The sequence below is a fragment of the Thamnophis elegans genome, chromosome 10, assembly GCF_009769535.1.
Source record: "Thamnophis elegans isolate rThaEle1 chromosome 10, rThaEle1.pri, whole genome shotgun sequence".
In the NCBI taxonomy this organism is placed as follows: domain Eukaryota; kingdom Metazoa; phylum Chordata; class Lepidosauria; order Squamata; family Colubridae; genus Thamnophis; species Thamnophis elegans.
The window spans coordinates 11,071,675-11,096,081 of NC_045550.1; the positions used below are offsets into that span (position 1 = coordinate 11,071,675).

Sequence of the window (24,407 nt, forward strand, 5' to 3'; positions counted from 1 at the left end):
GAGTACCACTAATGCCCGCATGTGCACTGGGGGGGGTGTTGCACGCCCATGCACGACCCCTCGCCATCGCTGGTATAGGGCTTCCTGCTTTGAACGGGATTAGACCTCCAAGGTCCCTTCCAACTCTGTTTTTCTATTATTCCTTTATTTATGACCAAAATTGGGCTAGAATTTTGCTTGTAAGTTAGGGCTGTTGTTAAACAGGTCATCTCATTTTACAGCCATTTTTACAATGATTATAAAGAGAGTTACCGTAGTTGTTAAGTGAACCATGAGGTTGTTAAATGAATCTAGAATATTCAATGTGTGGTTTTTGCAGTTTTCTGCCAGAAAACGGCAGAAAAGTAGTAAATCATGGTCATTGACTGGGATTCTGCAACCAGCCGTAAATGCCAGCCAGTTGCCAAGCTCCCTAAATGTGGTTACATGGCTGCAGGTGGTGGTGACGTGTTTTCAATGGTCAGAAGTTCTTTATAGGCTGTAAAGGACACTTTCTGAGATTTTTTTCATAACTTCAATCAGTTGTTAAGGTATTGGTCATTAAATGGAGATGACCTATATATTTTTCTTATGCAGAAAGCACTTTTATTTAAAAAAATATGTTTAACCTGAATATGACTCATGGTACCTAATTGAGAAGTTCCGGTAAACTGAAGATAATAGTTTTGTTAATTCCACTTCATGATATTGATATTGAACAAATAACTTGTTTCTATTGGAAAACTAGCAAAACATGTGAACCATAACTTTTGTTGTCTCAGAAATTTAGTAGTATGATTTCTGGAATACATTTTGTTATTTATACTCATCCATGGAAATTTGTGACTTCCTAATGTATGAATGCATGTATTAACATAGAGTAGCTCACAAAATTTTTGAGATGAGAAATCATGTGTAATTTATAGTTATGTAGCTGTAATTTGCAAGAGTAACCCAATTATTGGGTTTTGGACATCTGAAAATAAAATTCTGGCTTTGTTTTATTAGAGAGTGGCGGCGTGGGGATGTACGTGATGATGAAAAACCTTCACAAAAAGACGATGTGACTAAGTCTACTACTCCACAAGAAGAGGAAGAGCCTACCCAGGAAGCACCAGAAGATAAAATACTGAAACAGGATAAAGAGGAAGACAAGGATCCTAGGAAAGTCCTGGATGATGACCGAACAGGTTGGCGTTCAACTGGTGATGACAGGGCCCCAAGATATGGCTTGGACGATGACAGGCCCCCCCGGCGTGGCTTGGACGATGACAGGCCCCCCCGGCGTGGCTTGGACGATGACAGGCCCCCCCGGCGTGGCTTGGACGATGACAGGACCCCCCGGCGTGGCTTGGACGATGACAGGACCCCCCGGCGTGGCTTGGACGATGACAGGCCCCCCCGGCGTGGCTTGGACGATGACAGGCCCCCCCGGCGTGGCTTGGACGATGACAGGACCCCCCGGCGTGGCTTGGACGATGACAGGGGTCCCAGGCGTGGCTTGGACGATGACAGAGCTCCCAGGCGTGGCTTGGACGACGACAGGGGCCCCAGGCGTGGCTTGGACGACGACAGAGGACCTAGGCGTGGCTTGGAAGATGACAGACCAAGTTGGCGTAACATGGATGACGACAGAGGACCCAGGCGTGGCTTAGATGATGAGAGAGGGCTCAGGCGTGGGCTGGATGATGACCGAGGGCCCAGGCGTGGATTGGATGATGACCGAGGGCCCAGGCGTGGGTTGGATGATGACCGAGGGCCCAGGCGTGGGCTGGATGATGACCGAGGGCCCAGGCGAGGGCTGGATGATGACCGACCTAGTTGGCGCAACACAGATGAAGACCGAGGACCCAAGCGAGGGTTTGATGAAGACCGAGGGCCCAGGCGCGGGCTGGATGATGACCGAGGGCCCAGGCGTGGGCTGGATGATGATAGAATTGCAAGGAGTGATGAGGATAGAAGACCTTGGCGTAACACAGATGATGATCGTGGATCCAGACGACTGGATGATGACAGGGGTCCCAGGCGTGGAGATGATTCCAGGCCTGGACCTTGGAGGCCATTTGGTAAACCAGGTAAACAAATTCATGCAAATTGTAACTTTTTTATTATAAATTGGACAACTCATGATCTGTTGGGTCTTTCTTTTAGAGATATTTCCTTACCAAAGAGAGGAACAGAATGACCAAGGGCAAAAAAAAAAAAGCTGTGGGAATGGGTGCAATTTCAGATTTTCTGCTGGTTGGTTAGGGCAGGACTGGTCTACCCATCTCCAACAGCCAAAGGAGGGGCCAGTCTACTCAGCCTCTGGAGGACTAAGGCAAGACTAATCTAGTGAACCTCTGGCCCATGGCGCAACAACCCCAAAGCAATCACATATGTACCAAATTTCAGTCCTACCTGAGTCATGGATCTTGGATTTTGGATGCCTTCTGTAAGTTCGCACATTTGAAATACCTTGATTCAGAAATTGTTGCCCTAGGGTGCACTATTTTGCCAAATTAAAGGTTATAGGTCAGTGTTTCTCAACCTTGGCAACTTTCAGTCCTTTGGACTTCAACTCCCAGAATCCCCCAGCCAGCATAGCTGGCTCGGGGAATTCTGGAAGTTGAAGTCCACAGGACTGAAAGTCGCCAAGGTTGAGAAACACTGTTATAGATAGAGAGTGTTAGTAGTATACAGATGCCTGAAGAATATAAACGTTTTGTTCTAAATGTTTTGTGTCTGATACGGATTAATGCATTGTGGTGTCTTATTTCAAGAAATGTATCAGCAATATAAAACTGAAAGATACAGATACGAAACATTGAAAAGTGAACTACGTAAAATAAGGGTGTGTCCATCTTTTTTTAAAAAAGCATTTTTTACCTATTTTTTTTAAAAAAAACATTTTTTACTTTTCAGCTGGTGGTATTTCTCTCAGAGGAAGAACTAAGAAATAGTTTAGGTATGGCACACAGTAAGGTGAAATCTTTCCTTTAGCTTAGTGCCATTTTATTTTTGGACTAGTGAGCATGAATGATTAAATGAATGTATGATTAAATGGAGACGTTTCATGTTCTAATATGTAATCTGATTATTGAACACAAATGTGACATGGATAATTAACCGGCGCTGACTTTAACAAATCTTGCTGCAGACATCTGCCCCATTAGGTGGCAGCACCTGGTTTATCTTGGCTGACTTTTAAAAAGTTTAGGATTGGATCAGATTGATATGACGACAAAAAAAATAGTAAGAAACTTAAGATCTGTATGCTACACTAAGAAATTGACAGGATCCCAGTGGCAAATCTCTTCTGTATTGTTGTGAAGAATTTTTTTTTTTTTAAATTAACTTTCCAGTATAATTAGGAGGATTTGAGTTTGACTTAGACATCTCTATTATAGGTATCTAAAATCACAAAAAACTTAAGTGACCTCATCCTGGATTTCATGAGACTTGAATAGGATATTAACATGTCTAGTCATTTAAGTATTTAAATTTTTAAAACTGATTTTGCTTTCCACACTTAAAAAATTGCTGTTTTTTATGAAAAGGTCTTATTTGCATCTATCCTCATAATGCTTTGGGCAATTTGTGAATGAGATTTTCTTCAATAGTTATGATTTAGACCAGATGAGAGTGTCTGGCAGCTGCTGTATTTTTTGCTCCATAAGATACTCCTGACCATAAGACGCATCTAGGTTTAGAGGAGGGAAAGAAGAGAAAAAAATCTGCCTCTGCCTCCCAGCATCCATCCAGTATTCATCTGGCTAGCGTCCTTGCAGCAGACATCCTGCCACCTCGCTGTCTGCTGCCTCCACCAGGGAATGCGGAAGCCTTTGCCTCTGAGCAGCTGATAGGTGGTTGGATTGCCCTCCCAGAATACCACCGATCAGCTGTTCCAGGCGGCGGGGATCGCTGCCGCTGTTCGTTGCTGCTGCCTGTCACCCATATTTAGTCCATAAGATGCACAGACATTTCCACCCACTTTGGGGAGGAAAAAAGTGTGACTTATGAAAGAAAAATACTGTATTTATTATAGACAGATTTAAATTAAAGTGCAAAACAATTTTTTTAAAAATTATTTGAAATGTTTCATACTTGTTAAACCTGAAAGCCACTAAATTTAGCTCTCTTCTCCATTGCTTTCATATATTCATTGCTTTACCGCTGATTGGAAAAAAGCAGCCTAGAATATACGTCTGGAATGAAAGTTTTCCAGTTTTCCCATTTGACAGATCTGTCAGCTCCCAAACATTAGTCCTACCAATCAGGTTCTGCACAATTGTGGGGTGTGGCAAAAGACATTGCAAGAATGATGGGAAAGTAGGGAATTCAGCTAAAGAATGCAGGAAAGATGTTCCACACACTATTGAAATTAGCCTTTAAAAATTGATGTTTTGCTGCTGGCTAGGTGGGTGGAGAGAACGTGAAAAGGCTCGAGAAGACAGCTGGGGACCTCCCCGGGATTCCAGACCTTCAGAAGATCGTGAATGGGACAAAGATAAAGACCGTGATGAAAATGAAAAAGAACGAGAATTTGACAAAGACCGTGAATTAGATCGGGAAGATCGTTTTAGGCGTCCTAGGTGAGACTTTATTACATTTTAATGGGATGTGATGATTTCTTTTTTTTTTTCTTTATGAATTAGAAGATAGTTTTAATAGACAAGTGGAATGTCTGGTATCTATAACAAGAAATATTTGCATGTTGGGAATATATGTTAAAATATGTGAGCCATATAAGCTTGTTGATCAACCACAAAGATATGTCAGTTTTTAAAAATGTATTTTATTATAGCTTAAGTTTTAAACAAAATAGGGAAACAAAATTTTATTATAGCTTAAGTTTTAAACAAAATTTTATTATAGCTTAAGTTTTAAACAATATATGCTAGTGTGCCTAGTATGCCATATAGACCAGGTTCAAATCCCAGTAAGGGTGTGGCTAGCTGATGAGAGCTAAATAGCTTGAAATAGATCTATACTAGTCTCCCTTTATTTATTTATCAGCACAAATAAAAAAACATTATATATATACATACATACATACATACATACATACATACATATATATATATATATATATATATATATATATATATATATATATATTGTTTAAAATATACACACACACATATACATACACACACACACCTATGTATGTATAAAGTGTTTTTTCTTCTGTCAAAGCACCTGGTCTGCCCAAATATGGGAGGGAGCATAGTACTTCCCTTTCACCTTTCAGCCCCATTCCAGGAGCCTTCTAGGCAGTCACAGGACAAACCATTTTATGCTACATTTTTGCTGATAAAGAAATGAAGGGATACTTCATTTACACACACACACACACAAAATCTGTGTAGTTTACATAACAGAATAATATGTTGCTTTGCTATGTCTGCATGTTCGCACTTACTCTACATGTTAATAATTAGGATGCATGCATATATTTTGCCTCTGTGTGTTCTGTGATAATCTAATCGGTGATGTGTATGTGTTGCCACTGAATGTTTCTAAGTACATGTACTTCTGCTTCCCTTTTTGCCTATTTTTGTACATTTGTTATGTCCATGTGCCTGGGAAGCATGAAATAGGCTTCATATCCTTTGAATTGTGTGACCAAGAGGGAGAGGGGCTTAGAATGGAGTGGTAATCAACGTCCTAAGAGACATCCCATACTATCTCTTGGATTGTTGGGGGAATTTTCTCATAAAGTCTGTAGGCCTCATCTGACCAATTTCAAAGTCGATCTGTCTTTTGTTCCTTTTTCCATCAAATCATGTTGTTCTGTTCTGTCTTAGGGCAGCTTACTTTGCTGATTGACAGACAGATGGACAACAAGAATGTAAACACACAATCCAGAGTCCCTTTCACATACTTTTCCCAACATTCCACTGGGTTGGAAATACTTAAAAAAAATACTACAGAAACAATTTGCATGCTCCACAATTTAGTGACTCTTCCATTTTATAGATAGTCCTTGCTTAACAATGATAATTTATGTTACTAAGCGATGTCATAAACCACAATGTTGCATGACCAGAACACTTAGCAACAACAATCTTTACAGTGAGGATCACAAGACATTAAGCAAGGACCTTCTTATAGCTTCGTGCCAGCTTTAAACAAGCAAAGTCAATGGGGAAGCTGACAGGAAGTCACAAGTTGTGGGGAGGGGGCTTGCAAGCAGGCTGGCAGCGGCTAAGTGCCTACTGTGACTTGAAGGCAAACAGGCAAGAAGTGGCTGCTGCCAGTCATGGAACAGCTACCATGTCATTGGGTAAGCATGTGCTAAAGAGTATAGCCTCATCGGGTTAAAGAGTGGTGGGAGTAAGAGCAACTTAACAGTATATAGTTGTAATCTTCCCTGCCAGTTTCCCCATTGACTTTGCTGTGTGAACGTGAGTGGTAATCACATAACAACAGGATGTTGCAACCATTGTAACTGTGAACTTGTCTAGATCAGGATCAGTCACTGCTGGGATGGCTGAAACTTTGAGGACTGTTCATAAGTACCACTTCTTCAGTGCTGTTGTAACTTTGGAAGCTTGCTACATGAGTGGTTGTTAATCAAGAATTACTTGTATTTAATTTTTTCCAAGAGCGTTTTAAATATCCATTAATGTTTTTAAAAACCCTTTTCACCAATTATAATTGCAATTTATATGAAGATAGTGATAAGTCCTTCCTTGCAGATAGTATGTAATTGAAGATCCTTTCTTTATAACTGATACAACTTTTATAATTAAAGGGATGACACTGGCTGGAGAAGAGGAGCAGCTGAGGAAGCCACTAGCTGGAGAGATTCTGGTCGTCGTGATGAATGGGACAGAGGTGGTCGTGACTCTAGAGATGACCGTGGTGGTCGTGATCTTCGAGGTCGTGTTGAAGAGAGAGAAAGGAGAGGACCCCCACCCAGAACAGATCGGGAAGAAGGTAGATTATTTTTACCCAATTCTGTTATTGTGATATAAATCCTATCAGAGAAACAGGGAATACATTTCCATTACAAAAAATGCAGGTGGCATACAGTGGAGCAAAAAAGTATTTAGTAGTTAGCCACCAATTGTGCAAGTTCTCCCACTTAAAAAGATGAGAGAGGCCTGTAATTGATATCATAGGTAGACCTCAACTATGAGTGACAAAATGAGAAAACAAATCCAGACCATCACATTGTCTGATTTGGAAAGAATTTTTTTGCAAATTATGGTGGGAAATAAGTATTTGGTCACCTACAAACAAGCAAGATTTCTGGCTCTCACAGACCTGTAACTTCTTCTTTAAGAAGCTCCTCTGTCCTCCACTCATTACCTGTATTAATGGCACCTGTTTGAACTTGTTAGCAGTTTAAAAGACACCTGTCCACAACCTCAAACAGTCACACTCCAAACTCCACTATGGTGAAGACCAAAGAGCTGTCGAAGGACACCAGAAACAAAATTGTAGACCTGCACTAGGCTGGGAAGACTGAATCTGCAATAGGCAAGCAGCTTGGTGTGAAGAAATCAACTGTGGGAGCAATAATTAGAAAATGGAAGACATACAAGACCACTGATAATTTCCCTTGATCTGGGGCTCCACGCAAGATCTCACCCCTTGGAGTCAAAATGATCACAAGAACGGTGAGCAAATATCCCAGAACCACATGGGGGGACCTAGTGAATGACCTGCAGAGGGCTGGGACCAATGTAACAAAGGCTACCATCAGTAAAACACACTACGCCGCCAGGGACTCAGATCCTGCAGTGCCAGACCTGTCCCCCTGCTTAAGCCAGTACATGTCCGGGCCCGTCTGAAGTTTGCTAGGGAGCATTTGGATGATCCAGAAGAGGATTGGGAGAATGTCATATGGTCAGATGAAACCAAAGTAGAACTGTTTGGTAGAAACACAACTCGTTGTGTTTGGAGCAGAGAGAATGCTGAGTTGTATCCAAAGAACACCATACCTACTGTGAAGCATGGGGGTGGCAACATCATGCTTTGGGGCTGTTTCTCTGCAAAGGGACCAGGACGACTGATCCGTGTACATGAAAGAATGAATGGGGCCATGTATCGTGAGATTTTGAGTGCAAACCTCCTTCCATCAGCAAGAGCATTGAAGATGAAACGTGGCTGGGCCTTTCAGCATGACAATGATCCCAAACACATCGCCCGGGGAAAGGAAGGAGTGGCTTAGTAAGAAGCATTTCAAGGTCCTGGAGTGGCCTAGCCAGTCTCCAGATCTCAACTCCATAGAAAACCTTTGGAGGGAGTTGAAAGTCCGTGTTGCCCAGTGACAGCCCCAAAACATCACTGCTCTGGAGGAGATCTGAATGGAGGAATGGGCCAACATACCAGCAACAGTGTGTGCCAACCTTGTGAAGACTTACAGAAAACGTTTGACCTCTCTCATTGCCAACAAAGGATATATAATTGAGATGAACTTTTGATATTGATCAAATACTTATTTTCCACCATAATGTGCAAAACAATTCTTTCCAAATCAGACAATGTGATTGTCTGGATTTGTTTTCCCATTTTGTCTCTCATAGTTGAGGTCTACCTATGATGTCAATTACAGGCCTCTCTCATCTTTTTAAGTGGGAGAACTTGCACAATTGGTGGCTGACTAAATACTTTTTTGCCCCACTGTATATTTATTTTTACATATTTAATAAATGTATATGGACAACCATCTCATATGTATTTCTCATATGCACCCATCTCTAGGAGGTTAACGGTTAAAAACAAAGGTAATAAAAACAAGTTTAAAAACAACAAAAATAACATAAAACAGCATAGCAGCTGATTTAATGCTACCAAGACCAAGAAATGGGCTCACCTATACAAACAGAGCCCCAGGTTTAATGACAAAGCCAAATTTTTCGTGGCTTGCAAAAGGCCAGCAGGGCCAGGATAAATCTAATCTCTGAGGTAATGATCCAGAGAGCAGGTGTCATTACAGGAAATACTTTCTTCTGAGGCCCTGCCAGATGGCACTCTCTTATAGATGGGACCCAGAGCCTGCTTCTCTTGCTGGATCTCACAGTGCTGATAGATACCACTGGGGAGAGATGGTCCCAGGGGTAGTCCAGCCCCAAGCTATGAAGTGCTTTAAAGGTAACTACCAGCAGCTTGAATTGCATCTGGAAGCAAATTGGTAGCCAATGTAGCTTGTGGAGCAGACATACCACATGCACTGAGTGACTGGTACTTGCAACTATTCGGATCACCACATTTTGCATCAGATGATGTTTCCAAATACCTTTTGAGAGCAGCCGTGTTTGGGCATACTGCAGTAATCCAAGCAGGGGGTAACCATGGCATGAGAGACTGAAACAGAATATACCTCACCTTGAACCAACAAATAACCTTACCAGTGACTTCATGTAGCTGTTAAAATGGGAGAGGAGACATCACTGAACACTGTGGCACTCCACATAATAAGGGCCTTGGGCTGAACATCTCCTTTCCTATCAAACACCAACTGGAACTGGTCTTGGAAGAAGGCGGGCAAGCTGGACCCCCAAAGCCATTCTAGAACCCCCAGAGCCATTCCATCATTCTATGATCAGTGATATCAAAAACTTCTGAGAAGTCAATAAGAACGAGGATTGATGCGTGATCCCTATCCCATCCTCACCAGAGATCATCTTAAAGTGCAAATCAGTGCTGTCTTGGTTATATACCTTGGCCTGAATCCTGACTGAAGAGTTCAGATGATCCTCTTCTTTCAGACATCTTTGAAGCTGCTACACAACGACCACCTTCTCTAGAAAGGAAAAATTGGAAACTGGATGAAAATTGATAAATATAGTGATGGCTTCTCAAGAAGGGGGTGAATCATTTACAATCACTTAAGAGATGGTGGAATTACCCCTTCTCAAAGAAGAATTAACCACTATCAAGGCCCAACCACATATCACCTCTGGGGAGGCCTTGATCAACAAGGAGGGACATGGATCTAATAAAGATGTGGCTGAACTAACAGCTGACAGAACACTGGCATTTTTCTTAAGCCAATAATATCAAACTCCCAAATAACCAAATCTTTCCCAAGTCATCTTTACAAGACTTGCTACAAACAGATATGCTATAAACACATATAGAATGAATCTGAACGATTTTATTTATCAGACACCATTGTTGGAAATATTGACACAAAGACAACACTTTATGCTTTTTAAGACTAAGCAGATATATTAAGAAATTACAGTATCAGCAATAGCACTTAGACTTATATACCGCTTCACAGTGCTTTACAGCGCTCTTTGGACAGTTGAATGCCCAATAATCTGGATCCTCATTTTACTCACCTCGGAAGGGTTGGAAGCTGAGTCAACCTTGAGCCCATGAGGATCGAACCCCTGGCAGTTAGCAGAATTAGCTGCAATACTGCATTCTAACAATTGTGCCACCATGGCTCTTTTATTATCCCTTTTCTTATGGAGTACAAAATCTAGTACTGGCTGTTTTGCAAAAATTGAATATTCCATATTGTATGAATGGCCAGGAAAATAAAACAGGAGTTTGCCAGTATAGTTCAACAGAAGGTGATATGGAAGAAGGGGAGACACCAGAGAAGCATTCTGAGGGATTTGGTGCCCAGTTGTTGAAGTTAAAAAAATTATCTGTCCATGTGTGGATAATGTGATGCTCCGAACTGACTTTCTTACTGTTCATTGTATGTATTATTTTGTATGAAGAACTGGAAAAAACTCAAATACTCATATGACACAAAAATGGGACAGAATAATGAAAATGTTAGAAAACAAAAAAAATTCAAAATGATCTTGATGGGTTACTGAAATAATCTGAAATGACAAATATAGACATCTATCATAAATACTTAAAATGAATTCATGCACAGAATCTTTATGGTGAATTAAACCATATGAACATATGAGCTATAATGCCATGATTATTTTCTTCAAGTTTGTACTTTTATAATGCCAGCTTTTGTAATACGTACAGCCCTAATTTTGAATTTACAGTGTATTCTGAAACATTGCTGGTAGTACAGTGTTTATAGTCTTAAATTGTAGAATGTATTAATTCAACATGATTACTTCTTATTCCTTAATTTTGTTCTGTGGTTATGCTTCATTACTTTTTCTTCCTGTAATAGAAACGTCACATTGAAAATTCCTCCAAGATATTTTTTAATTCTAATCAGATTATTTTATTTATTTATTTTTTTTTTATTAAACATTTATATGCCGCCCTTTTCCCTGAGGGGACTCAGGGCGGCTTACAACAATGGAGGGAAGGGAGTGCAAGACAAGACTTAAAAAGAAAAAGAAACGTGAATAAAAGAAATTAACCATAAAAACACACCATTCACTCAACATTCGGGCGGGGTGAGAGTAATCCTATCCCCAGGCCTGACGGGATAGCCAGTTCTTGAGGGCTGTGCGGAAGGCCTGGACGGTGGTGAGGGTACGGATCTCCACGGGGAGGTTGTTCCATAGTGTCGGAGCTGCAACTGAGAAGGCTCTCCTCCGCGTAGTCGCCAGTCGGCACTGACTGGCGGATGGAATTCGGAGGAGGCCTACTCTGTGCGATCTGATGGGACGCAGGGAGGTAATTGGCAGGAGGCGGTCTCTCAGATAGCCAGATCCACTACCATGGAGCGCTTTATAGGTGGTAAGTAAAACCTTGAAGTGCACCCGACGATCGACAGGTAGCCAGCGCAGCTCACGGAGGATCGGTGTTATATGGGCGAACCGTGGTGCGCCCATGATCACTCGCGCGGCCGCGTTCTGAACTAGCTGAAGTCGTCGGATGCTCTTCAAGGGCAGCCCCATGTAGAGCACATTGCAGTATTCCAGCCTAGAGATCACAAGGGCTCGAGTGACTGTTGTGAGAGCCTCCCGGTTCAGGTAGGGCCGCAACTGGCGCACCAGGCGAACCTGGGCAAATGCCCCCCTGGTCACAGCTGACAAGTGATGGTCGAAACTCAGCTGTGGGTCCAGGAGGACTCCCAAGTTGCGGACCCTGTCTGAGGGGTATAAATTTTGTCCCCCCAGCCTGATTGATGGAACGCTAGCCGAATTTTTGGGAGGAAAACACAACAGCCACTCGGTCTTTTCCGGGTTGAGCACCAGTTTGTTAGCTCTCATCCAGTCTTTAACAGCCTCAAGGCCCCGGTTCATCACGTCCACCGCTTCATTGAGTTGGCACGGGGCGGACAGATACAACTGCGTATCATCCGCATATTGGTGGTACTTAATCCCGTGCCTCCGAATGATCTCGCCCAGCGGTTTCATGTATATGTTAAATAGCAGGGGGGACAGAACCGAGCCCTGCGGCACCCCATAGGTTAGGGGCCTCGGGGACGATCTCTCCCTCCCCACCAACACCGACTGCGACCTGTCCGAGAGTTAGGAGGAGAACCACTGTAAAACAGTGCCGCCCACCCCCACCTCCCGCAGTCGTCGCAGAAGGATACCATGGTCGATGGTATCGAAAGCCGCTGAGAGGTCAAGGAGAACCAGGATGGACGCGTGGCCTCCATCTCTGGCTCTCCAGAGATCATCGGTCAATGCGACCAAAGCGGTTTCAGTGCTGTAACCGGGCCTGAAGCCAGACTGGAAGGGGTCAAGATAGTTAGCTTCCTCCAAGGTACGCTGAAGCTGTAAGGCCACCACCTTCTCAACAACCTTCCCCGCAAAGGGGAGGTTGGAGACTGGACGATAGTTATTAAGAACTGCTGGATCCAAAGACGGTTTCTTCAGGAGGGGCCTCACCACCGCCGCCTTAAGCGCGGTGGGGAGGTGTCCCTCCCGAAGAGAGGCGGTAACAACCGCCTGGATCCAGCCTCGTGTCACCTCTCTGCTGTTGGCAGTCAGCCAAGAGGGACACGGGTCCAGTATGCAGATTAAAGTATTCTTCTGGATTTTGATTCATTACATAGCCCAGTGAATGAAGTAGAGCTGAAACGTTGCCTTTTATTTTTCAGTGAGCTCATGGAGGCGCGGTGATGATAGAAAGGAAGAACGTGAAGAGCGTGAACCAGTTCGAAAACCACCACCTCCTGCTGCTCCTCCTACTCCTGGTCCTTCTGTTTCCAAAGAACGAGAAAAAGAGGGTGAGAAAGAGAAAGCTTGGAGAACAGATAAAGAACGAGAAGCCCTTCGTCGCATTAAAAATGAAACCGATGAAGAGGGTTGGACCACTGTACGACGCTAAGTTCAAAACCTAAACGTGGTTTTAATTGGTGTTTTGCATTGATTTGATAAGAAATTATAATATTGGTGCTTTTAAGAGTCTGAATTCGAATTCTTTAACAAAATTTTCTAGAAACGAAAGCATGAAACTCTTTACTTGTATGCAAACTGATCATGCACAGAACTTACAACTAATAGTTGGAAATTAAATACTGGTTATCTAAAATTTCAATTGTATGTCACAGATCACTTGGTGGTAAGAATAAAAAAATAAATTCTATAGGTATCTTTGAGTGGCATGTACATCTCAGTCAAAAACAAAACTGATTTTTATGTTAACTAACCTTACACCTTAAAATGGATATAGCCTGCAAAGCATATGTTTAAAGCAATGTTTCTGGTTCCATAAACAAATGACTTTAAGGCTGTACAGTCTAAAATTGGTATTTGATGGCAGAGGCTATTATTGCTGGTAGTATTATTGGATTCAGTATGTTTTAATTTGATTTATATAGAATAAATGTCATGGGTCTTTTAGCTATGCTGGGAATTTTTCTTTTGTTTATTTTCAGTAGATTCTACTTGAATGCACAGTCTTATCAAGCCATTTTGCAGTCTTTACTTTCACAATGAGTGCCACAGTAGTATTGAAACAACAGGCTTTTAAAATTGGAAGTATTTGAGTAATCTTTTTGCTGAGCATTTTTGTTCCTTGCTGTGTATAGACACTGCTCTTTCTGGTATTGGTAATCTCTGCCTTTTGAAACATTTATATAGTGTCATTTCACATACATGATCTGTGGAGGAATCACACTCCTCTCCTTCTGAATTTCTTGTCTTCAGGGTAAGTGCTTTACCTTTAAACCAAGTGCTTTGTAGTAAGAGTGGGTTGACTTCAATTTGGGGCTGAAATAGCAATGTTAGTGATTGTTTTTAATTGAAGCCAACACAGAACTTGCTGCTATGTGTTAACTTCAATGATAAATAAACTTAAAAATCTAACCTAGTATTTTGTTGTGACTTTTTAATTGATGTTTCAGATTTTCATAAATCTTTCCTCTAACATATTTGAGGAAATAACCTGATGAAACTTAACATATCTATTCCTTTTCCAGGGATCTTTTACCCAGTGAATAAGTATCTTTTTAAATAGTTGTCTGTTGGAAAGAAAGTGCTAATAAATTCAAATACAAATAAAAAATCAGTAAAAATGAATGGAAATAATTTTTCATATTCTCAATTTCCTTTTAATTAAAATAAATGTGGACTGCTTAGTTGTCCTCTTGGTTTATATATCAAAGTATTATGGTTTAAGATAGGAATGCCACTTTGCATTGTTAAATATAAGTTTAGGGATGTTATGTAGTTATGATAGGCATCAAGAAAGTTTTTTTTTCTATTTCCAGTGTTTCTCCTGCATTTGTAAAAAACAAAGGGTGAATGACTCAGTAATGAAAACTGTTCACTGAAAAATAAACATCATTCAACTCATATAATACCATTTGTCAGAAAAAAACAGTATATTAAATCTTAAATATACATTGCAAACCTACAATATAAAATTGGAAGGTCTCAACTGAATGCAGTCCTTTTTTCATACTTATTTTGAGGTTTATTTGTTCTGCACAAGTGATGGTAGCCTCCCCATTAAGGGAAAGTTAACTTCTTTACTTAGGAAATTACTCATCATGACAGGAACTGAATCAGAGATAAGATTTTAACTCTAAAATGTAAGCATACATATTTCTCCTTTGAACCTCTTACAATCTTCCAGTTTCTATGAAAACTAAATAAAACCAGGAAATACAAAACAAGTTTTGCCAATGAAATGTAAAACCTGATCTCAAAAAATCAATTAAGAAAAATTTTACAGTTCTTCTCTCTTAGCTGTTTTTAGTAGCATAGCATGATTTTTATAAGGTATCCACATTCTAAATGCTAAGAATCAAAGGGATGCGGTGCTATCTATTTTTTGTGAAACTGGTTTGATAACAACTTTAAAACACTGAAAAAAGGATAGTGATTTTTTTTACAACTTTCATTCAAGACTATTATCAGGATTAATATCTGTCCAGTTTGCTAATAGCAATATATTTTATCCCAGGAGTTTGAGAAATTCACTTGGAATCATACTCCAAGAATCAGGAAAAAAAATCTAATCAATTTAACGAAGATTTTTTTAAAATACGTATTGTTTCTGCTAGTATAGTTCCAGTGTGGAGTAGCTTAGGATGAGAAAGCCTAAAGACAGCCAGCATAGATCCTCAAGTGAGGATCACAAAGATCAGTCAAATGCTTGATTAGATATAACCTGGGAAAATGCTAACTTGTTAACTACCTGCTACCTTTGTTTTTGAGCATATTTCACTTTTCTTGGAAATGCAGAAGCAATCTGGATAAGCAATGGATTTTTAAGATAAACAGGGTTTTTTGGGACAAAAAGGTTTTGCACAAATATGGGGGGAAATGCAGTAGTAGTATAACACAGCAGAGTGCAGTGAAAGGTAATTTTGGCTGAACATGACCCAATTGAGCTAAAAACGATTGAAACAGTACACTCAGTTGTTATATGCAATCTTAAAACTTTTAAACTTACAGAAGCAAAAGTGTTGTGCTTTTTACTTTAAAGTTGACAGCAAGTACTGCTGGCAAATTTCATCTATCAGTCAAGTTACTCATAGAAAGATCCTAAGTTATCCTGAAATGGTCTTCTGCTAGTGAGCTATATCATTATTATTTAGCAGAATTTGTGTGCTACTCATAAAATTCTGGATGCCTTAGAGTTCCCCAACCTTTCCACCTTTGCAGACTAGGGGAGTGGGGGAGGGAATGATTACTGTTAAGCTTGAATGTGCAGCCCAGTTGCAAACATCTTGCAGCCAACTAGTGGGCCAAGGTGTGTGTGTGTGAGTGTACAGAGAGGGGTGGTGGTGTCACAAAACATTAAAAAAGTGATTTGGTAATAGGCTCAATCATTTCAAAAATCTAATAACTAATTACTGAGATTAATCCTTTTTGAATAATCTTTATCATACTGTATACATTCAAGTACCTTTGAAAAATGTTCCTGCTCTTAAAAAAACAATACTTATTTATGAAAGTAAAGTTAAAATATTTAAGATTGCAGAAAGCAATCTCAATACAGAAATAATTAGCCCAAGTGATCAACAAATATGTACAGCATTTGTTTAGTGATGATATTAAGTTACAGTGGCATTGAAAAAAGTGTCTTATGACCATTTCTCATATTTTCAATGTTGCTTCATGTGATCAAAATTTGGATGCTTGGCAACTGACATGTATTTATGATGGTTGCAGTATCCTAGGATCATGTGATTATCTTTTATGACCTTTTGACAACAAAGTCTTTAAGAAAGCCAGATCCCCTTAATCGTGTTACTAATTTAACTGCAATGGCTCATTTAACAACTGCCTTACTTAGCAACAGAAATTTATGGTCGTAAGTTGTGGAATAACACTAATGGAGTGAAAACCTTTATATAAATCCAAAAAGAACGATTAGAGTGAAATATGAAACAACTGTAGTGCTCTAGTGACAAAAATGTATTTATTTTCCTAGTACTTGTTTCTTCCTTTTGAGCTGTAAAGCTTCCGTCTCACTCCATGGGTCCTTAATGTTTCTTATTTGTAACAAGATGATAAACTTCGTTGCTGATTATGAATTTCCCCAGGTGTGTAGAAATTAGATTATTCATAAGTGTACATCCTTAACTGTTTGGATTAGGTAAACAATTTTAGCATGAGATGACTTTTTATTGTTGTGTTTGTTTTAACTACAAATATTAGATGAAAGCAAAACTATTTTTTCAGAAATAACTTTTGTAAACAAATTTTGAAATCAAGATTTTATCTGTCCTGGCAATTTTACGACCATTTTTAATAGTTTTTATTACATCCAAATTTATAATAGGACACTAAGAATGTGCTTTAAATTATTCAGAAAAGTTGATATACATGTTAATACATAGTCTACATATAACATTTTTCTGAGGCTTATTTAGGAAATAAGGAAATATATTTATTCCCACATAACTTTACCTTCATATGTTTTTGATTGTGCATCTGGCAAATTCAACGTTTTGAAGTGGGCTTCGGATTGTTTAAAATAATTAAACTCTTTATTCAACCATATATTCCTTGTGTTACAAAGTAGAGCTTCCATTCCACCTGCTCAGTAGATAAACAAAATAACATTGATGTTTCTTTCTAAACGAACTTATCTTTATTTTCAGTATTCTCATTAATTTCACTAAAAATTACTTTCAAGGAATTTTGCTTAGAATATACAGTAAGATGCTAAATCTTCATTCTGGGAAATAGTAATTTCAATTACTAAATTTATGTACAGATGTCAGTACTTTGTTCAAGAACAGAAGCATTGTCAGTTGCAACTTGATTAAAATTGCTTACTTTACAGGTAGAAATATGTTTTGTTAAATTACCTAAATTGGATACATCTAAATCAATTTTTCTAACTTTAATATATTGCATAAACCTAATAACATGTGCTGTAATAGCTGATTCCCTAGAATTATCTCTTAAAGTTAACTATTATAGAAGGCTTACATTTTTGATTTATTTAAAACCAAATTTTTGAAGATTTTTAAGATAAGCCATCTTTCCCTAAACAGCCTCCAAGATTTTTTAACTATGTCCCCAAATTTGGCTGCAGTCTATCAGTGTTTCCAACAAAAACAGTATGAAGATTAATTAATTTTTTTGTCAAATTCTTTCTGCCTGTACTTTGCCCTAAGACAATTTGATTAATTTATTTCATTTGTATAACTCAGGACTACAGATTCCCAATAATTTATTTTACTAATGCTATAACAACTTTAAGGGAATAATGCCTATTAAATACATACTAAATAGAATTTAAGAAGATTATGTAAAAACTTGCTTAGGACAATATGTTCCTAAACAAGTTTTCATTTCCAGCGTTGTAAATATTTACAAACTTTTTTCTTAAAAGTACTCCACGTCTTTCAGTATTTTACTATTGAAGGGCAAATATTCACAGCAAGCCTGCAACGGGAATCCTACTGAGGAGCCTACGGATGCCTTCATTGACAGACTGAAAATTCATTATAAAAACACTTAAAAACTTAAATCATATGTGGGAAGCAACTAAGGCTGAAAAAATGTAAAACATACTTAAAACAAAGGCTACACCATCCATCTTCATTTTCCAAGGAAATATACACCACTTCCATCCTTGAAGTTTGATTGTATGCCACCTTACATCCATCTCTGTAAATAATGCAGCTGAACACGAAAGATGCTCATTCACTTAAGATTCCTAGTTTTATAAACATGCAACTGTATTCACACAACTTGCCAAGCCATTATTAAATGAGCCAAATTGGCTGGGTTTACACATGCAAACTCAAATTATATTTAATCAGATTTTTCTGAGAGCCTATTCCCCTATCTGCTTTATTTTAAAGAAGCATTATTTTAATAAACTTCCCAATGGGGTGCTTTCATGTGTGGTCTAATTCCCAGGATTCTCAACATCTATTCACACATCTACGGGGACTGAAGTGGAATATTTTTGATTTCCTGCTTTAAAGTAATTGAAGATAATGAGAATTGTAGGATAGGTAGTATGGAAAAACTTGCTAAATACATCTAGCAGTTTGTACATAAGATAACAGAGTATTTTTCTTCAGGAGTGCTTTATCCTGTAAGAGTTAACTCTCTACTCTGAAATGGTTGGCAAGACTTCCAGAGGAAGAATGGTGGATTGAAAATGGCTCAGTGAAAAGCAGAGCCAACGAGTGTGAAGAATAAATAAGGGAGAGGTCTAGATTTCATCCAGAAGTGCTCTAGAGTCTAGAACAGTTGCTCCTTCAACTGGTCTCTGGTGGGATTTGAGAACTGGGAGACAAAGGAATAGCTACAAATTATTGCTCAATTGTAGTAAATGCCTTTAAAAGGATATTAAGTTTGCATAGTTTCCTAATCACATTTGGAATTTGCTTATTAACTACTTTTTAGAAATCAACCTTTGAAAGTGAAACCTCTGAAAAGAGTAAATTTAGCCACAACCTTATAAACTTATTTTTTAAAAAAATATATATTCAAAATGTCCTGTTAACTTTAAGATTTTGGAATTATAAAGAACCTTTCCTAAGGGAAAATGCTTTTGTTTTGAATGGGAATTAAAAAATTGGACTCTAGAGGGAACTGAAGATTCAAGGAGAAAAACACAAACTTAAAAATATGGTGCTAGATATTAACACTGGAAATATTGAGTATTTTCAAAAAACTGAATTAGAAATTTATATTAATAACATTTGCCTTATGGATAGACTGTGTCTAAATAGATGTTATGGAAGAGGAACAAGTTTTACCTGACAAGACAGAAACTTGAATTGAACGATTTACAAAAGAGAGGCTGTAATAATATGGAAAAACATGCTTCAGTTGCCATAGAAAAGAAACTTCTTTTAATAATTAAAATGGACATACAAATAATAAACCAAGAGAGTGACCTGGCTATTTTTTTCTATTTTGGATTTATAAAAGTTTTTTTTTTAAAAGTTTTGAAGAATTTCATTCAAAGAAATAAAATCAAGTTCTATGATATTTGAGTGGATGAAAGATTAAGATTGTAAAAGTAAAATGAAAGAATATAAACATGGTCAATTTGATTAATGTAATTTAAGATATAATAAATTACTAAAATTGCTTATATTTGTGAAGAATTTTGGGAGTCATTTCATAGATCTTTTTACTATTTTTTTTATTATTTCTCTTTTTCCTATTTTTTTTCCCTTTGTACCTTTTACTATTTTTTTTTATCTTTTTGCATTTTTGTTATCTTTAACAAAACTTACTTGGAAAAAAATTGTAATGGTTAGCACAGAAAACAGATCAGCCTTTATTTGGTTTCTCTAGTGACATTCTCTCTAGTTTGGAACTCCTATAGAGATTTCAGGTAGCACTTTCTACAAACTTGCTAAAATATTTTTGGAGTGTAGCAATCACCTACTGTGTTCTCTGTGTGTGATTATATATGTGTAAAGTAAGCAATATATAGTTTGTTTGAATAACAAGTGCTGTTAGTTTTATAGTGCTAGTTTCAATCTTATTAACAGCATGTATCTTGTTAAAAATGGCACGCTACTCATATACGTGGAAAATATAATTGGCAGACATTAACTCTATACCTGCTGTGGAAAAAATCTCTTAGATCATGTTGAAACTAACACTGGCTTTCATGCTGGAAACCAGTATCAAACAGTACTTAGCATATGGAGGGAGAAAATAAAAGTATAAAAGCAATAAATCATAACCAGCTGCTACATGTTCCATTTGTGGATTTATATCTATTAAGTTGAAAATACATTTAGTATTTCCTCTTTGCTGTTACTTTAGTTTTAAAGACATTGCATTGGAAGAGAGGCAATGCATTTGCCTTTGTTTGCAAATTATACAGGGATGTTTTTTCTGATCCCTTGTTTCTTATATTTTTGTATCAACTTAAATTAAGCTGCCATTCCGACTACTACCACCCTGCTTACATTGTGGGATGAAAACAGTCTAAATGGCACGCAGTTCATAAAAGCTTAATCATCTTTTAATAAAAACTTTTAGAAAAGGCACTACCATAACCTGGTATTAAAAGGCATAGCTTTTGTTTCCATCCACATTACAAATTATGTATAATTTGTATTATATATAGGCATAACGACACTAGGGCAGGCAAAACCAGTCATGGTTGGTGAAGCAAAAAAATGTATTGTGGAGGTAGTAGAGAAAACTCGGGGAAAAAACCAGGTAAAAATGAAGGTGTCACAAATGTCAATCAAGTCTCAACTGAGACAGCTGGAAGAAACTAATATTTGGATAAACCCACAATGAAGAAGGCAACAGGTGAAATCTCAAATCAGGCAGGTGCTTGAAATGGAGCTTAACAGCTGTTAGGCAAGATGTAAATTCAAAACTAAGACTTCTAAGCATACATAAAGTGCAGCCTTTTTTTTTAAAGTAACCAAAATATTACTTGAAGACAATGAAGACAGCAAAAGAAGCAAATGCCAATTCAACACATTTAATAAATGACCTTTCCAACCTTGTTTTATAACCATTGTAGGACCAGCCAAACAGCTCTTTAAAAATTATTTGATTCATACATATTTAAAGTTGTATTATTCTGCCTCCTTTAAAGACAGCATTTTCATTATTCAAAAGTGCTCCCTTTTCCAGCCAAGAATATTAAACAAAGCTACAGCAACCGGAGCATATATATGCCTAAGATATATCCTTAGTCCCATTTAAAAAATCAGGTAAGTTTCACAATAAACAAATACAGTACCTCTCTAAACGGTAGGTTATGTTATAATTCTTAAAGAGTTAATTTCAGAGGCCAGGCTCCCTGGCTACTACATATACAAACTAGAAACTATACTGTTATTTGATACATAAATCAAGAACATCTCTCTGTACATTCTACGTCTTCATATTTAAATATATTAGGAAACATTTGATTACAATTGGTGTTTAAAAAAAAAATAACCAAAAAAAAAGGAAAATGCCTTTTTCTTTATATCCCAGTAGAGGGCACACGCGCGCAAGAGAACAGAAAAAATAAAATTAAAATAAAAATGAAATCGTAGTGGATATTTTTCTTTCTTTCTTGATCCAATGTTTTTTGATCCGCAGTCCCGGTTCTCCACACAAACACTGACGGCGGCCAAGGCTCGACCAGCGCCCCCTAGCGGAGCTTCTTGCCCAAGAGATGCCGGGCGTTTTTAAGCGGCTGTTTGGGGGCGCTGCCGTGCATTTTAGACAAGGGGCAATACTTGATGGTGTGCGCGTTGTCCCCACTGGCTCCACAGAGAGGGCAAGTGTATCGCCTCAGCACCGGGCACAAGACTCGCCCGTCGGGTCCTTTAAGGATGTGCGTGGTGTAGAGAGCCACGGCTTCTTTATTATTCCGGCAGAAAACGCACACTTGCAACTCCGGCTTCAGCAGCCTGGAGGCGCTCTTCGGCGGAGCCGGCAGCCTGCCGTCCACCACCAAGCGGCCGCCCCAAGCGTGGGGCGAGCGATCTCTTTCCAGATGGCCCGGGGAGCAATTGAAGACCACCGAAGCCGGGCTGGCTCTGCCGGAGAAGGGGCTGAAATCGGCGAAACGCTCCTCCAGCAGGTTTTCGCTCGGGTTAAGGTGGTGGTGATGGTGCCCTAACAAGTCAAAGTCGTGCAAATCCAGGGAGCTCTCGAAATAAGGGGCTCCCTCTTCGTCGTCTTCCTCCTCCTCGTCCTCCTCTTCTTCTTCCTCCTCCTCCTCGCCTTCCTCGGTGGCCGGGACCTGCTGCACGGCGGCCGCTACAACCACGGAGGAGGATCCGGCGCGGAAGCCCTTCTCCTGGTTGACCGCTTTGGTGATCAGCGTGGCCAAGCCCAGGTAGTCGTTCCAAGAGTTGAAGGCGTTCCCGTAAGCGCCGTGGCTCTTGGCCGCGTACCTGCCGCCTCCTTGCAAAAACTCCACCGGCTGGTGGTGGTGGTGGTGGTGATGGTGGTGGTGGTGCTTCTCCAGCTTGGTCGGGTGGAAAGCCTCCATCGGGGGCGGCAGAGGAGAAAGGAGCCCCTCCAAACAAAAACAACAGCACCCCAAAACCTCTGGCGCTTCTTCGCAGGCGAACGGCGCGAAGAAGAGTCGGACGAGCCAGCCAGCCGCTCAGCCGAACAGCCGCTGAAAAACTCCGCCTTCTCTCCGGCGAAGCTTTTAAGCGCTTGCAGCTGCTGAAAGTGGGTGGGGAGGGGGGGAGAGCTGGCGGGACAGAGGAGGAGCAATCCCCAGGCTGCGCTCTCATTGGGCAGCAGCCAAAGGGGCCCCACCTCCCCTGGCCTGTTATTGGCTGAGGGGCTCGGATACCCTTTTTTCCCCACATCTCTTCCCAGGCATTAGGCTTGCTCGCTGCTTTAACTCGGGGCAGGTAGGTCACAGTGTTTCCCAACCTTTGGCAACTTGAAGATGTCCGGACTTCAACTCCCAGAATTCCCCAGCCAGCGAATGCTGGCTGGGGAATTCTGGGAGTTGAAGTCCGGACATCTTCAAGTTGCCAAGGTTGAGAAACATTAAATTAGAACAAACCAGCGTGGTGAAATTGAAGTTGGCCTCTCAATTGTGGGAGCTTAACCGAAGTCTGCTCTAAACTTTTCCAAACGAGAGGAGGAAATCTTGCAGTGTTGGGCATGTGTACAAAAAGACGCACTTCTTTTTCTCTACGCAACACACAACTCCTTGTTTCTGTGTGTGTGTGTTTGGCAAGCAGGTGGAGGTGGAATCGCTGGTTTGTACACAGAAGACTTGTGTGGTTTTGCAGGGATTGTGCTCCTGCACTTGGAAATACTATTTCTTATCACCAGGGCCGGATTTAGATGAAAAGAGGCCCTAGGCTATTCCACTTATGAGGCCCTTTCACCTCCCATTTTTAAGTTTGTAAATTACATGAGAGACAATAAAATACATCATTACTGTGATATATCAATATATATCAATATATATAGCTGGCCTCCCGACGGAGGGCGGCTCTGCTCTGCGGCAAAGGCAGAGAGGCCAGCCGCCTCCCCTGCTGCGCTCAGCTGCCCGGCTCGGCCCCCTCGCCCTCACCTGCCTGGCCGCTGGTGTGCTCTGCGTTGACGGGGCGGCTACTGGAAGCTGCCGCGCCTCTCGCCTGACCGCCAGTGCCGGGAATGTGGGCGGGCTCCCCAACTGCCGCGGCGCTGGAACGATCTTAACCAATACATTTTTATGTTTGTTTATTAGTCATATACGTAGAATTTCTCCTTATTTTCGGTTCAGTGTTTTAGTGTTCACTGTTTTTAGAATAGTGTAATTTTAATTTTGCTAACAATTTGAATGTAGGCCCCTCTTGATCTTGAGGCCCTAGGCTGAAGCCTAGTTAGCCTATAGGAAAATCCGGCCCTGCTTATCACACTACCATCTTACCCCATATGCCTAGCCACAAAAACAGTGTTATGCTTTTCTTGACTTTGTTTTGCCTACTAATCAGTCTTGGTCCTCCAATATCATATATTGGGAGTTGTGGAGACCAGAAAGATGCTGGCCATCTGCTCTGGAGAGCTGGGTAAACTCAGAATTGATTGCCTCCATGCCTCTTTTCTTCTCTGGCAGCACCTCACTGCCTCTGAAGGTGCAGCCAGATGGCCACATCAAAGAGTTTTCCTCCAGTTTGTGAACTGGCAGGAAAACATGGCTGTATAATTACTGATGCCCATTTTGCACTTATTGGTGAA

The 24,407-nt window shown here is 40.0% G+C and overlaps 2 protein-coding genes across 2 annotated transcripts in view; one reads left to right on the forward strand and one right to left on the reverse strand.

Annotated features, from left to right (window-relative positions):
- The window catches only part of EIF3A (eukaryotic translation initiation factor 3 subunit A), a 37,829-nt gene extending 23,708 nt beyond the window's left edge, over positions 1 to 14,121 (forward strand). Inside the window, exons 19-22 of the mRNA XM_032225064.1 lie at positions 988 to 2,054; positions 4,379 to 4,553; positions 6,719 to 6,903; positions 12,908 to 14,121. Coding sequence (XP_032080955.1) covers positions 988 to 2,054; positions 4,379 to 4,553; positions 6,719 to 6,903; positions 12,908 to 13,137 — 1,657 coding nt within the window. The 3' untranslated portion in view covers positions 13,138 to 14,121. The remainder of the gene's footprint in view (positions 1 to 987; positions 2,055 to 4,378; positions 4,554 to 6,718; positions 6,904 to 12,907) is intronic.
- A 7,058-nt stretch (positions 14,122 to 21,179) lies between these two features.
- Positions 21,180 to 22,824, reverse strand: NANOS1 (nanos C2HC-type zinc finger 1). Its single transcript, XM_032224838.1, has one exon. The coding sequence runs from the start codon at positions 22,705 to 22,707 to the stop codon at positions 21,859 to 21,861; it is 849 nt and encodes a 282-aa protein (XP_032080729.1). The 5' UTR covers positions 22,708 to 22,824; the 3' UTR covers positions 21,180 to 21,858.
- Between the last annotated feature and the right edge of the window lie 1,583 nt (positions 22,825 to 24,407).

Coding starts and splice junctions, on each gene's coding strand:
- NANOS1 (XM_032224838.1), bottom strand. CDS start 22,707: ATGGAGGCTTTCCACCCGACCAAGCTGGAGAAGCACCACCACCACCAT.